Raw genomic sequence first — 16,720 nt, 5'->3', positions numbered from 1 at the left:
GATATGGTTTTTTTCCATTATTATTTCTATGTAAGTATGTGTATTATTTTACCTTTTGGGGTTTTGCTTTTTTGTTGTTTGTTTTACCTAATTCATAAAATAATAAATAAAACCAGGGGGGAAGAAGTGTGGTAAAAAATATGACTACCAAATGTAACCTAGGAAGTCAATTCTACTCTAAAAGAATCACATAGATTGAGAAAAATTAACTCGGTACTGACAATACAATTAGGCAGAATTGATAGATATTGGTCCACTGGGGTAAACATTATTTTAATCCAAAGGAAAAAGCAAAAAGAGACAGTTGTTAAAACAATGTTCAATTTACTAGAATGCAAACTACAGATATTTATACACAGAGGTAATGGTAAAAGTTTTTGCTGTCCAGTTGCATTTGACTCTAGAGGGTGATGTTCATCTCTATTTCTTGGCTAAGGGAGCTAGCATTGTCCAAAGACATTTCTCATGGTCATGCAGCCAGCATGGCTATAAGCCAAAGGCACATGGAACATTGTTAACTTCTTACCAAAATGGTACCTATTCATCCAGTCACATTTGCATGCTAGGAGCTGAGACAAGAATGGGAGTTCAACTACATCATGCAGCACTCAAGTCTCAAACCTGGGCTGACAGCTTGTCAGCTGACAAGCTCAGAGTCTTTAACTCTTGAGAGCTTGACTAAAAACAATTTCAAGATTGCTGGAGTATTTTGAGAAAGTATGTAAACATAACAGCTCAGTATGATTGACAGTTGTAATTTTGGGAAAAATTGGCTTGCCTGTTCTCTTCCTTCTTTGATTATTCAAAATATTTTCATTTATTCCAGCAGAAAGGTATCAGTATAGATCTAAAGCATTGTTGTCTCTCAGCACAGCACCTTGTTTCACTGGTCCTGAGAGAATCACAAGTGACTTGAAACAATGGTTTTTATATTTATTTATTTATTTATTTATTCATTCATTCAATTTTTATGCCGCCCTTCTCCTTAGACTCCGGGCGGCTTACAACATGTTAGCGATAGCACTTTTTTAACAGAGCCATATTTCCACTCAGAGAGTGAGTACATACACGGTTATAGTGCTGATCCACTTGGAAATGCTTTTACCCTGCTAAGTACTTTTCTAAAATGTTGTGCCAATCACAGATTAATGCTTCCATGAAAGGACTTTTCACAACATCCCATTTCAGAAGTTTGTGCCCTTGACAAATCTGGCAAAATCAAGACAATAGTACTACTTCATTTTTACTCAAATGGCACACAGATCTATTAACGTGATCATAACATTGGTTGGCTGAAATTCTCTTTTTAATTAGCCAATAAGTCTTCAGTAATGTTCTTTATAGCTAACTCAGAGAATCTAATTTCAGGAGCAATTATTTTATACAGAGAGGTTTTAAACTATGTTTACTGTTTTAGCTTTTGCTTAAGTATTGAACAATCTTACTCTGATTTCTCAAAGTTTTATTTTCTTTATAATAAAGCAAAAAAAAAGCAAATGAATTAAAATTTTAGAAATAGCTGTACATCTTCATCTATTTCAGAATGTTGATTTATTATTGCTAAAGGAAGGAAAAATCGAGGAGTGAATATGGAACAGGACATGTAAACTGCTTCAAATTCGACTGCAGAAAATTCGACTTCATCAATAGAGTGATCAGTGCCTGGGGTTACTTCCCAAAACCCCAAAAAGTTTATACTTAGACTGTCTACAGGGAGTCTTCCTCTCCCTGTTTCTAAGAGGTCTGTAAGGGGGGTGCATAACCTCACCATTGTGCCTACCGTCCATGTCCTACCGACCTATTGTCATCTTTGATCGTTACTTTTTACTTATGTTTATATAAACTACTACAGTACTATCCTATACATGTTTGACAAACAAACAAACAAATAGTGTCAGACTTCATGCAATTTTAAAAAACTCTTAGTTTCACTACAGGTTCCACTTCTATTTTTATAGTACAGTATTCTATTTTACTTCCATTTATATACACTTCATACGTATATGACTATTTGAACCAAGGGGGGGTTCTAACATAACTCGCCTCCGGTTTTCTTTCCTCTGGACCATATGGATGCATGTGAATTGCACACCCCAAAGCTGTGCTGTGCAGGGGTTCATGCACATTGCATGGGCTTGCATGCATGCACAGTGCAAAAAATTCACAACCCCCTCCCCCCAAAAAGCTGTAAAGAATATGGCGGTGCATGTGCAGTGTCTGAAAGTTGGTTTGTGTGTATGTGTAGAAGAAAAAATAAGCAAAAAATTTCAACTCCTTGTTCAAAGTGGAAAAAGGAAAATATTCATGTAATCAAATAGATAATGTACTGCAATAAACATGACAAACTGAAAAATACCTTATAGTTACTGGAGTAAAGAGGAGCATTGTAGTAACGTTGTCCAGAAAGGCTGATAGAATGGCAGCAAAAAAACAGAGAATGATAATCATGGCCCACACTTTACCTCGAGAAAGTCTGTAAGCCTAATAAAAAGATGCAATATAGTTATATATATATTAATGAAATAGATGATAATCAACAACATGGTGCAAATTTTAACAGATCAGTTTCTCATGACATATATTAGGGATTCTGTTGATCTAAAGAAAAGAATTGAAATTCTAGAGCAGGGTTGTCAAACCCAAGGCCCAGGGACTGGATCTGGCCCACAGGGCTGCCCTGGAAAAAGCAAAGGATCGGCCCACAGTGTGTCTGCCAACAAAAATGAAATCCAAAGCTCTGAGTTCAGGAGATCCATTGCGGCCTTCCCAAGTTCTGTTTTTGCTGGCAGAGGGATGCAGGAGGCCGTGGCAACCAAAAACATAGCTCAGGAGCTATGAGTGATGTCAAGCTGGTCATCCCCACCCCAGCAACACCCACTCTGGGCCCTGGTTACTATATTGTAACCTTCAGTTGGGCAAAATACTGCATCAAAGGGCAAAATGTTTTCAACAAGAGCACCTCAGAAGGGCTAACTTACATTACAGGGAACCCATTATTCCCAAGGGATGGAAATCTGGGGAATGTTTTGTCATCTGGCAGCCGTTCAACCCAACTGCCACACTGTTGAGGTCAACTATGATGGCATGATCCTCATTTTCAACATTCCCTGGCAGCTTCCCACAAGTCAATGGGGAACTGCGAAGGAACTGATACAATTGCCAACAGTCCTACACATCTTGCCACATCCTCCTATTGATAAAATCTGCTTCTGGGAAGCTTTCAAAGAGAAATGAGGAATTGAAGAAAAGGTCCAATTTCCCCATTTACCTATTGTTTCTTTTAGAGCCTATGGAAATTGCAACGCTATAAGGCAGTGATGGCGAAACTATGGCACGTGTGACACAGGTGGCATGCAGAGCCATATGTAAGTTCCAGCATGTGTGCACTGACCATCTGATATCTGGCCTTTTCAGACTTCTGGGACAGCAAAAAAATGACCCAACTGAAAGTCCGGAGGCTTCAGTGAGACCTGTGTGCATGCATGGTGGACATTGTGAGGTTTGTGTGCATGTGCAGGGGGAGGGCATTGCATTATGGGTGTTATCATGCATACATGCGCTATTGGGCACACGTGTACTCTTTTGGCACTCAAGCCAAAAAAGGTTCACCATCATTGTTATATGGGAATCAATCTCTGCCTATAGTCCCTTGGTTACCTCCGTAAAATTTAAGATTGCTATTTCTATTATAAGACCTTTTAGGCAAAAATTAAATATTATCACAAATTACATATAAGTGCATTTTGAAATTGTTCACAATAGTCTAATATATCTCCAAAAAGAAACAATCCTTTGCCAGTAAGTACAAAGGCTTCGAGTAATGCATTTCTTCCGATTATCTTTTCCTTTAACAATTTAGCTTCTGATTTCAATTAATAACCAATTTTCAATGATAAATCTTGAATCATAATTATAATTAAAAGTAGCTTCTTTCATAATCATGGTTTAACGCAGACTTATTTCAGATACACAATAGAAGAGACTATATGTACTGTGGCTCAGGGCTTCTCTGCGGCATCCTTGGTGTTGTTTGAGCTTGCTTGTTGCTTGCAGACATTTCATTACACAACTAAATAACATCATTGGTGCTAATGAATGACCAGTTTCCTCCCTGTTTATTTCCAGTCATTTACAAAGAGATATGTAACCCAGCTTTATAGTAGTAGATATCCAATATTTGACATCACCTGATGGATGACGCTAGTCTCCCAAACTTATTGAAGTTAAGTGCCGTGTAACTGCTATTAACTGCAATAGAGATTAACAATGTGTCCTGAATCTTTGGCAAGTCTTCTAAAATAGTACCTTTAAATTTCATCAAATTGGTTGTTACAAAAGAAAGCTGGTATTTTTGTAAAGATAGTCAGTATTACTCAGAGCAGAATTGAAACAATTGAACCGAGAATGATTCAAGCACGCGTTCCAGTGTAATGTGCACACAAAGTATTTGTAAATACCTACCATTAAAAACAGACTCACCTTTACTGCACAGTAATCAAAAAAACCAGTTTCAGAGAAGATAGCAACTAAAAGCATCTAGAAAAAAAGCAACATAAATATCTTAAAAGAACTGTGCTGCTATGTTTGAATTTGTTTTACATAGGTAAATATGACTCTTTTGGAGAATCTTTCAGATGATATTAAACATGTTATTTTTCTTGAGTGAACTAATGTCATTAAATGAATTCCAGAACAGATTTTCAGTGCAACTTCTTTTTCAAAGTTAAAAACAACTGTTTGGAGGATTCTTTTTTTAGAATGGATAGGAATGTGCATCCACTTTAGTGAAAGATCTTGATACATATGAGGGGTCACGAAGCGAGTAGATTATTCCTAAATCTTTCTTTTGAAAGTATTGCAGTTTTAGATAAACCCCAATATTGATACAGCTTTGAATCATTCCCATGCTAGTTAAAATGAAAAATGTTAGTTATTGGGAGGCAGAAGCTGCAACTTTGGGATAAATGCTATATCCTTACAACTTGATAGTACTCTACCAGTGCCTTTTATTTCTCTAATGTTTCAAGACTTTGGTGTAGCCAATTATGTACTCCTTCTGCCCTTTGCCACATCCAAGTGCACTTACACTTCTGAACATTTTCAGGAAAACAGGACATAGAAGGAGGACTCAGTCAATGTTTCAGGTATAAAGCTCTTTGTGACTCCCCATTCTCATTTCCATAAATTCTGTTATGAAGTGTAATTCCCACTCTGATCCATCCAATTGGCCAACATTCTCTCCTGGGTGCCCAATGAAGGCACCATTAACTCCATTAGGATGGTCACAGAGAGCCTCAGTGGCACAGTGATTAGAGTGCAATACTGCCAGCTACTTCTGCTGATCACCGGCTGCCAGCAGTTTGGCAGATCGAATCTCAGCAGGCTCAAGGTTGACTCAGCCTTCCAATCTTCCAAGATCGGTAAGATGAGGACCCAAATTGTTGGGGGCAATATGCTGATTCTCTGTAAACCACTTAAAGAGGGCTGTAAAGCACTCTGAAACAATATATAAATTTAAATGCTATTGCTATTGCTACCACATATTGACTTACCAGGTGGTCATCGTCAGAATCTACATATGCCTATATATGTACATTTGAGTGCATCTCAGTTCCACATTATCTAGCACTCAGGGATGAAAATGCTGCTGATTCCCTGTATTATATTCCCATAGGGGGCTATTATGGAACTAAATCATATCCAGCTGTGTTTTATGCAGAAAAAATATAACCATTTTTTGATATATACTTTTCACTTGAGTTAATGGAGAGATTTTTCAAAGCATATATATTTGTTTACACATAATAATTAATCCTAATGAGAAATACCACCAGTCAAGACATTTGTAAACTATAAGCATGTAAAGCAATAACTTGGACTCAAAGCATGCATTTACATCTACAGTATATAGTGAAAGAATTAAAAAGATTACACCTTTTCAACAACTAGCTCAGAAACAACCATCCTTGAACTGATCCAAATTCAGTAAAGTTCTAGTTGCGAATGGAGTGGCCTGTGACTAGGAGATGATGTAGACATAGGTAATTAGCAATATCTTTATTGGCAGCAGGATTCAGAATAACAAGGAGTGTAAGAACAGAATTTCTCACTGGATTTGGCATTGCTCAACAGCTAAACTCACTGTGGTAAAATTACAGGGAAGATAAAAACAGGTGTACCAGGTAATACATTTCTGGTTTGATGAGATGTACAATGCTATTTATATCTGGCCTTCCATCCGATGGAACTCTTATTACTCAAGTGTTCCTTTTACTATAGTTTTCATAATGGCAAACTTTATTGAATGCTGAGTTTTGAAACCATGAAACCAAAACCATGTGCTTAGTAATTAAGCCCTTGAGAAGAGCTGTTGCCTCTTCTTTCCCATCCAGATTCAGAGAGAAGATTGGGAAGAAACAACATTTCTTTGAATAAAACCAGGTGGTAACAGTTTAACTAATAAGTAACAGATTAACAGGGTTGGATGGGACCTTGCAGGTCATCTAATCCAACCCCCTGCCCAAGCAGCAGGCCCTACATCTGCCTCTACCTAGGATTGAACTCGCATTGCCCCAGGTAAGACATTTTTCTCTCAGGGAGATAATTACACCGGGGTGACCCTGAAAAGGCCTGAATTCATTGGAGATCCCAAAATAAGGACTGGTAGGCTAGTGGTACATACTTGTGACCAGTTCCCTACCATATTTGAGGTGTACTCATACTTAACATTTTAAGCCAAAATAGTTTAAAGAGGAGCTAATGGTGGAAGTCTTCCTGCCCAACCACATTTATGAATGATAGTAGCCTGCAAGGTTTATATATAGTAATTTTTTTTAAAAAAATCAGATCTTTTAACATCCCATGAAAATGTTTAGTTACCATTCCAAACAATAGCGCCAGAGTTTCAAAATCAATCCACGCCACTACTTTCATCAGGCTCGGCTTCTGCAATTAAAGAGTATAATCAGCATTGAATTACATTGATCTTTTTATCTAGTCATTGAGTCTTGGAGATTCAAACTCTATTTTTTAAAAAAAACAATTGCTTAAAGAAAAGGACTCAATATTTTTGCAGGGAACCCTGATTAGAAATCTCTTTGTGTTGGTAAAGGTAAAATGGTGTGAGGTTTATTTACTAATTGAAAATAAAATAAAATAAATTTGTATAATGCCTTAGTTTTATTGACAAAAATACTAGTAGTATTTGAAAGAATATAGAGAGAAAACAGTTGAAAAAATTAAAACAGTAATGGCTAAAGAGCAATTTTTTAAAAGTAGTATTTTCAAAATATCTGCAGTGATGGATTGCTAAATGAACATCTGGATAGTATGGGGATCGTATAAGGAAAGAAATATTTTTCAGTCTTCAAAATTATTTGTGTGTGTGTGTGTGTACTGAAATTACAATATAAAAATATGATAGTGGTACCTCTACTTAAGAACTTAATTCGTTCTGTGACCAGGTTCTTAAGTAGAAAAGTTTGCAAGAAGAAGTAATTTTTCCCATAGGAATCAATGTAAAAGCAAATAATGTGTGTGATTGGGGAAACCACAGGGAGGGTAGAGGCCCTGTTTCCTCCCAGGAGATTCCTAGAGAGGCCCCACAGAGGCTTCTCCTTGTCTTTTCAGATTACAGTTTCAGAGACTCAGATTTGTACGTGGAAGATGGTTCTTGAGAAGAATCAAAAAAATCTTGAATACCCGGTTCTTATCTAGAAAAGTTTGTAAGTAGAGGCATTTGTAGGTAGAGGTACCACTGTAATAGCATTGTTGTGTACTTTCTCTCCCCCTCCATTTTTAAAGACTTTCCCAAAATTCAATGCTAAATGACCTTCTCAAAAAAAGAGTAAGTGTTTATTACTTTGATTAACCAGTTTTCAAGCAGTGATCCATTTTTGGAAAGAAACTGAGTGACAATAAACATGGGGAATTGGGGGTTGCAGCAATGAACAAGCTCTGCCGTAGTCAGCCAACTGGCAGCCAGTTGTGCCTGGCAGCCAAATGGAACTCTATGATAGATAACCTGTACATTTCCAGGGACCACCAGAATCTCCCAGGCCACATTTTGATAATTCCTGTTGTAAAATTATCTGGGCATTATGGAAACTGAGAATGAATGAAATGTAAAGATAAAAAATAAATGCTAGCAGAAAATAATACCAGTCATTCATGAATAAACATCCAAATATAGCACTTTTTTTCCTTATCAGAAAAAGCAAAGTGTAATTTCCCCTCATTTAAAAATTCAAACAATGTCTTGTTTTTTTGTTTTCATTTTGAGTTAGGATATGAAGCAAGTTTCAATCTTTGGGCATAGTTGTAGCTAGCCCTGAATGCCTCCTCAAATAATGGCTTTGTTGTTTTGACAAATGAGAATCAGCTGTATATCTAATGATCTCAGCAACAGGCTTTAGTGTTGTGTTTGCTGAGCCTTATCAACAGATTTGCTCTGAAGAAAGGAGAGCTGAACTAATGCTATGAGAGAACATGGGAATGAAACAGAATTAAGGCTAAGGGTAAAGCAGCTGAACCATAAAAATCAGCAAATTTCTATTCTGGTACCATCATTAATACTTGTGACCTATGTTTTCAAACTAGATGAGATTCCTTTTGAATGCATTTTGAAATTGATTCTGCCTTTTCTCACTATAAATAAACTGCTCAAAAAAATAAAGGGAACACTTAAACAACACAATAACTCCAAGTAAATCAAACTTCTGTGAAATCAAATTGTCCACTTAGGAAGCAACACTGATTGACAATCAATTTCACATGCTGTTGTGCACATTCAATTTTGTACAGAACAAAGTATTCAATGAGAATATTTCATTCATTCAGATCTAGGATGTGTTATTCGAATGTTCCCTTTATTTTTTTTTGAGCAGTATATAAAATTATGTCCATAGTTCCTATCTTGGTTGATACATTTTCTTAGTGTTGTGTCCCTACTAAACTAGGAGTTTATGTACAGACACCTTCTTTAGACAAAGACACACACTGTTCATAACCAGAAAGTTAAACCAGAATCAGTAGCCAAGAGTTCTGAATATTTCAGATAGGAGAGATTGCTACTTACATCACCAATTGCAGCTAAGGCAGCTAAGGCAGCCAAAGATCCCAACATTGCAGCTAATGTCCTGTGGACAATCTGTAGCAAAAGTAATGGACAATTCTGTAACAGAGTCTTTTACAAAATTAAAATTCAGTTGTTCAAACATTATATCGCCCACATTTTTTTCCCAATAGGTCTTCAGTGTGATCTACTCACAATCATACAGCAGATTGTTTAGAGACACAGTTATTGTTTACAGATTGACTTAACTGTACAGGTAAATCAGGCCATTAAATTGTAATACACCCCCCTTTTTCTAAGTTTAGAGGAAAATGCATGATTTAACCATGCACAGTCAGGTTCAAATCAGATTTCAGTTGATCATTGCAACAGCTAGATAGTCTTTGCATTAATATTTCTATCAAGTAAAGAAATCTTTTCATGGAATTTTCATGTAGAGAATGCCATCTTTTATAAATATTTTAAAATAAAGTAGCAAGGTAGATAAATATCTCAGTGGTGGCTTGCTTAATGCATCCTTCAGATTTGACCTACAAATTAAATTGACATTGTACCATTAAAGGGAGTAATTCCATTAAAGAAAATGCAACAAAAGATTTTATATAATTGAAATTCTCTGTTATCATTGAACCCTGTTCATATGAAAGGATATAAATAAATAAGTAAATTAAATAAAAACATGATCTAGCAAAATATTATTTAGAATAAACTATCTCACAAAATATATTTACTGCTAACAGTACTATACTATATTTATTTATTTTTATTTTTATTTAATTGGATTTGTATGCCACCCCTCTCCGAGGACTTGGGGCGGCTCACAGCATATACAAAAACAGAACAATAATATAAATCCAATTAATACTACATTAAAAACAACCATTAAATTCAATTAAAAGAAAGGAAAACCTGTCAAACCAATCATTCAACACTTCATACTTAAAACATTCATTGATCAGGAAGATCTAAAAGTCCCAAGCCTGGCGGCAAAGATGAGTTTTTAAGCTCTTTCAGAAGGCGAGGAAGGTGGTGGCAGTGCGAATCTCGGGGGGGGGCTGATTCCAGAGGGTCAGGGATCCCACAGAGAAGACTCTTCCCCTAGGTCCCGCCAACCGACATTGTTTGGTCGACGGGACCCTAAGGAGGCCAACTCTGTGGGACCTCACCAGTTGCTGGGATTCGTGCGGCAGAAGGCGGTCTCGGAGATAATCTGGTCCTATGCCCTGAAGGGCTTTATAGGTCATAACCAACACTTTGATGGTGAGATGTGGGAATTTCTTGGGAGGCCCAAGACTGCTCGTGCGGCTGCATTTTGGACGAGTTGAAGTTTCCGAACACTCTTCAAAGGTAGCCCCATTTAGTACTCTAGAACATTTTTGGATATCCAGAAAACAATAAAACAACCTTTGTAATTATTTCTGTTTATTTCTGTTTCAATGGAGAGACAGTAAAAGAAAAGCTTTTTTTAAATGTACTTATTGCCACTGGAATGGAAATTTTAGAATTACTACATTGCAATCAAATAAAAGAGAGATTGAAATTACATATCACGTCACGTCATCTCTTGATTAGCACATCAACGCTGCATATTTTGCTTCCTGGATGCCAAATATTGCCAAATATATGAATGACTAATGAGAACATGTACAAGTAAACCATGCAACATAGCTTCTGATGAATGTGCCAGATACTGTCACAACAGCATAAATTCTTCATCAGTCTGAATAAGTAACGTCGAGCCATAATTATTCTCTTCAGAGACAAAGGGGCACTTTATTACAGAAGGTTAAATGATTACTTGCATATATGTTTTTGTTATAGAACATGCAAAGTTAGCACACTATGGGAAGGAGATGTGTAACCGGCTACATATCCTCTTGAGGCAAAGCTGGAGTCAAATGAAACACAAATAATTTCCATGCACTTTGTTTTTATTTGATTACAAGCAGAGGCAGGATCCTTGCCAAAACAAGAACAAGAATGTATCTTTCTGTTCAGGATGACTAGAATGAAAATCGCACACCTGCTCCAGGCATCAAACGGTATTAGAAAAATAACCCCCACTGTCACAAATGTGAGCTTATTGTCATTAATGTGAGGTTATTTCCTAAGGATCCCAGACATGTGAAAGTCATCTATTTATTTGCTTTGGGAAGGGAGGGGAGAAATCCTCCTTCTAAATGCCATGTTTCTATTAAGGCTTTTCCTTTCTCTCCTATAATTAGTTAAATATGTGAGAAATAAAGAGATTTTCACACCACCACTGTTTTCATTTCCCAACTCGCAAAAGCCATTTGAAGGCAAGCTGTGATTGTCTTCACTTCTGGAGACCTAATAAACTGAGAACAACTGAAAATTATTACTTTATGCTGAGTCTCAAAACTGCAAAAATCCCTTCATGTCTCATTCTACATAAGAGGGAAAGAAAGAAAAAGTTTTTAAAAACATTGATTATATGGCATCCTTGCTTCTCTCCACTACCCTGAAACTATATGTAAGAAAAGGGGGGGGGGGGACCCACTAATAAAGAAACAAAGCACAGCATTTCAAACAAACAAAAAACAGTTGTAGCTCTTAGATCTGTGGGTCAGGGATGACAGGAATGGAGTTAGATTCAGAAGTGAACAGCAACAGCAAACAGCAACAGCAAACCTTTATTTCAGCACCTCTGCTGCTGCTGGGGCCGGCTGGCAGTGGTCATTCCTGCCTCGGAGCCACCCAGCAGGAAGAAATCCTCCAGGAAGAAGATCAACTCATTGGGGAGACTGACAAGCAGGCGATACGGGGGAGCGTTGTCTCCCCGACAAGCTGCTCTCCTTTCTGGAGGATTTATTCCCGCTGGTGGCTCCTGGGCAGGACTAACCGATGCCGCCACTGGTTGGCTGCAGCAGCAGAGGCACCCCAGTCAGTCCCGCCTGGGGGCCACTAGCAGGAAGAAATCATCTGGGAAGAAGAGCAGTTCATTGGGGAGACTCTGGCAAGCTGGATACGGGGAGCGTTGTCTCCCCGACAAGCTGCTCTCCTTTCTGGAGGATTTATTCCCACTGGTGGCTCCTGGGCAGGACTCACTGGGGCTCCTCTGCTGCTGCAGGAAGCCGAAGGGGGGGGCATGCACACATGCGTGCTCCCCCTGAGTGTTCCAGTACGGCTGCGAATGGCTGCCCTTTACTGTATCTGTATAAGGGTGTGGTTCCCTGATGAGGGCAAATAAGCCCGAAATAGATCTACTGTATAGTAGTCTCCCTTCCTTTTCATTATCAGCAAAATATGTTACACTTATAGGTTATAGTTGTCGGCTATAAAAAAACCTATATGCCTTGGAATATCGAGAGGCAAAAAGGAAGCTGTGATGCTCCTTCAATATACCAGGGTGACTCGACAAAAAATAACCTTTCCCTTATACAAGCTGATAAAGAAGATGAGCCTGTAGTCTAATGGCAGAGACCCTGGTTCAAATCCCAGTAAGGGTGTGACTACCTGATGAAGGCAAATAAGCCCAAGATAGATTATATAAATATATAATCAAATATAATCAAATATTTTTAAATTCAGCAAAAACATGTGACGCACACACACACACACACACACACACACACACACACCCCTTCTCCCCGGCAGCTGCCTGCTGAACAGCCAGTAGAGGGTCAGCCAAAGTATTCCCCCCTCCGAGCACCCCCCTTCTGACTCTCACACTTGCAAAAGGCCAAGTTTTGTCCTTGGGGATGGAAGGGGCACGGTCATATGAGAAGGGAAGATGGTTGTCTGGGCGTGTGGGAGAGAGGCGTTATTTTGGAGCAAGTTTTATTTGCGGGTGAAAGAAAGCGGTTGGAAGGAGAGCAGGGTTAAAGCCAGGGAGCAAAGGATAGGGAAAGTGAGGGGAGTGGTGTCCCGCTTTTCCAGGGTTATAATCTGGTCACTTTATCCATATGTTCTTGCAGTGTAAGAGTTGCAGGTTATAGGATATTTTTTCTTGAAACCAAATTGTTTGTTGGAGTGAAGGTTATTAGTTTCTAAGTGGAGTGTAATGGATTGGTTTCATCCTGAATGTCTATAACTGTTTCATCGTTATAATCTTTACCATTCGGTCCTTTAAGGGGTAGGATGGATCTTGAGTCTTTGAGTTCGTTCTTTACAAAGTTATAGACTTTGTGCATAGAAGATTTACTTCTTGATTTATGTAATAATTGGTGCATTCAGTCTTTATTTGGTGTCACAGATTTTTGTAGAGGCTTTTAAAGTTTACAATGTAGCCTCTGTTATTTAATTTTTAAAATAAAATAAAAGTATTTATTTTTTCGCCAAAGAGATCTTTTTTTTGGATTGGAGTTTAATTTATTTTTCTTGGTTTTGGTGATTATTAGTGGTACATATAATGTAATGACTCTTTGGATTTTGAGCAAAAATATGTTCTAGTAGTCTTCCGCAGTATTACAGCCAGAGAATAGTGTATGCCAATCAAGAGATGAGAGGTTGGCATTTATGATATCATAGTTGGCTTTTTTAAAGTTGTAATTGTAATTGTATTAGAGTTGTGCTTCAAGAGGTCATATGCACATGCACAAACAAGACTGCTAATGAAGCCGTAGCATGAGCACAGTTTTCTCCTCTAAGTAATTGGCAAAATCCTATTATGGGTATACAGTATACTTATGTATAATATCATTGGAGATTCCATGGGGCTTTTTTCCATTTATAAAGAATTTAATCTGCTTGTTTGACGAGAATCTCTCCAAAAGGCCTTTTAAAGTTCTTTCTTCTTAAGGATAAATAGACAAGGAAACAGATTGTGACAGCTTTCAAACTTTAGAACTCCCTCTCTTTAAACTCCTTCTCTCATGGCATTCAAAAGATCACTGACAGTTTTATTTCATTGGATCATCAACCCAAAATTCAGTACCAGTGGTGTAGTCTTGGGTTTTATTTATTGCTGGGCATTGTTTATCATCTTTAAAGTTTTGTAACTTATACAGAATCTATTTATTGGGTGGAGACATTAAATAAATATATAAACAGTTTTTTCCCCTAGTTTGGGAGGGGAAATCCATGAATTACTCTGATTATTCTGTATTATTTTAAAGAGTACAATAATTCCCTCTAGATAATTTTAACATAATAATACCTTTTAAAAAATAATAACCAGGTGCAACAGTTTAAACATGGATGCAGAACATGTCTCCCTCTGCCTAGTAGATGGACATAACAACAGGAGAATGAAATCTGGTAAATTTCTTAAAGATCTATTTTCTGTACATTTCCTCTCCCCATGCAGCATTTTGCCACATATCTTGAGTGAACCTTGGGCCTTCAGAAGAGACTATGGACAGCAGTAAATTTATATAACCAAGAAGTAGGTTATTGAATGAAAATCCTTCACAGGCATTGCAATACTGTAGATGTAATACTTGTGTGTCAAAATGTCTTTCCACTTTCTCATTCCAGGAAATTTAGTATTAAAAATAATAACTTGAAAAAAGCTCTACACTATCCAATATTATCAATCAGAAATGTATACACCCTATCATCATGATATTTTGAAATATTTCATCTACATACTTCAATAGTATACTGTATTTGCTATATTGTATATTAACCAATTTGAAAAGGCATTCAAGAATTGCAGAAGATAACAGTGGTCTTATAAGAGATATTTGTTTGTCCATTTTTAAAAAACAAAAACTTTGGAATTCCATATTTATACATCCATGCATGGACACAACACACACAACTTATTTATACTGCATAACATTTTAAATTTTCTTCTTTAGTACACAATTTATAAATGTTTGGTACAAACAAATTTCATTGATAGCAGCATTATGACATTTATAAAAAAGATTTATGTGTTAGGATTCGGACAATCTTTTATATATCATTATTATTTAGGGAAAATATGAAATTGGAAGCATGTCACATTTATGGAGAATATTCATATATAAAGACAAATTCCTTGTGTGTCCAATTCTACATTCTATTCTATTCTATTCTAAAGGTTTGCATTTCAGGGCTGTACTTTTCACGTGGAGATAAGATGTTAGGAGTCTCTCTAAAGACATTACAATTAAACTCTAAGCATTAATGCAGACAACCTCACCAAAGATGAATTCTGAAGTAGTGAATAATATTTTGTGGATAAATAGCAGTGCCCTTCTCCTTATACCAGGGGTCCCCCAACCCCAGTCTGTAGATTGGCATGCTAGAAACTGGACAGTGCAAACAAGCAAAGCCTCATCTGCAGAATGCAGGCAACACACAAAACCAGGGTCCCTCTGGTCCGCAAAAAAACCTCTCTCCTCGGAACCACTGCCTGGCTGGAGGCTGCTGCCTTATACATTTTCCAAAATGCTGTTCTATACCTAATTAAGGCAGAATACCCTATGAGACTAGACTTTCAATCCTGGGCCTAGAAAACCTAGAACTAAGACGCATTAAACAAAATCGAAGTATTGCCTACAAGATCATATGCTGCAACGTTCTGCCTGTCGGCGACTACTTCAGCTTCAACCACAATAACACAAGAGCACACAACAGATTTAAACGTAATATTAACCGCTCCCAACTTGACTGTAAAAAATATGACTTCAGTAACCGAGTTGTCGAAGCATGGAACTCATTACCGGACTCCGTAGTGTCAACCCCAAACCTCCAACACTTTACCCTTAGATTATCCACGGTTGACCTATCCAGATTCCTAAGAGGTCAGTAAGGGGCGAGTACAAGTGCACTAGAGTGCCTTCCGTCCCCTGTCCTATTGCTCTCCTATATCTCCTATACCTTTCTTCTATTCCTATATCTCTTCTTCTATTCTTTCATTGATATGTTGTATTACTATATCTTCTTTTCTATTCTTTCATAGATATATTTTACTATGAGTATCTCCTCTATAACCTTCATCATGTATTTTACTATGTGTATACAGTGAACCCTCGAGTTTCGCGTCCTCAAGGATCGCGAAAGGGCTATTTCGCGAGTTTTCAACCCGGAAGTAAACTCCACCATCTGCGCATGCGTGCCCTTCCACGCATGCGTAGATGGTGGAGTTTCCCCGCCGGGCAGAGGCTTCCCTGGGTCTTCCCCCTCTTGCCCCCGTAAGACCCCAGCGGCGGCGCGAGCAACGGCGTGGGTGGGCGGGCGGCACGCGCGGGGACACCCCAGCTCGGCTCCCCAGCTGGGAAGCGGCCCCAGCAACAGCGTGGGCGGGCGGGCGGTGCCCGCGCGCTTGGGGACATCGCAGCTCCGCTCCCCAGCTGGGGAGCCGAGCTAGGGAGCCCCCACCGCGCGCGCGTTGCTGGGGAAAGCGTGCGCGCTTGGGGAATCCCTAGCTCCGCTTCCCAGCTGGGGAGCGGAGCTGCGATGTCCCCAAGCGCGCGCGCTTTCCCCAGCAACACGCGCGCGGTGGGGACTCCCTAGCTCGGCTCCCCAGCTGGGAAGCGGCCCCAGCAACAGCGTGGGCGGGCAGGCGGTGCCCGCACGCTTGGGGACATCGCAGCTCCGCTCCCCAGCTGGGGAGCCGAGCTAGGGATTCCCGATGTCCCCAAGCGCGCGCGCTTTCCCCAGCAACGCGCGCGCGTGGGGACTCCCTAGCTCGGCTCCCCAGCTGGGAAGCGGCCCCAGCAACAGCGTGAGCAACGGGGTGGGCGGGCGCGAGCA

At 38.9% G+C, this 16,720-nt stretch overlaps 1 protein-coding gene across 3 annotated transcripts in view; it reads right to left on the bottom strand.

The window, feature by feature from the left end:
- Positions 1–16,720, bottom strand: part of OCA2 (OCA2 melanosomal transmembrane protein) — a 243,910-nt gene that overhangs the window by 145,739 nt on the left and 81,451 nt on the right. For all 3 annotated transcript variants that reach the window (XM_070750932.1, XM_070750931.1, XM_070750930.1), the window contains exons 10-13: positions 9,077–9,148; positions 6,880–6,945; positions 4,480–4,536; positions 2,357–2,481 (exon numbers count right to left, since the gene is read on the bottom strand). In XM_070750932.1, the coding sequence (XP_070607033.1) occupies positions 2,357–2,481; positions 4,480–4,536; positions 6,880–6,945; positions 9,077–9,148 (320 nt within the window). The remainder of the gene's footprint in view (positions 1–2,356; positions 2,482–4,479; positions 4,537–6,879; positions 6,946–9,076; positions 9,149–16,720) is intronic.

The sequence above is a fragment of the Erythrolamprus reginae genome, chromosome 4 (assembly GCF_031021105.1).
Source record: "Erythrolamprus reginae isolate rEryReg1 chromosome 4, rEryReg1.hap1, whole genome shotgun sequence".
NCBI lineage: Eukaryota > Metazoa > Chordata > Lepidosauria > Squamata > Dipsadidae > Erythrolamprus > Erythrolamprus reginae.
Note: the sequence above shows the minus strand (reverse complement) of the source record. Positions and strands in the feature narration are given on the sequence as shown.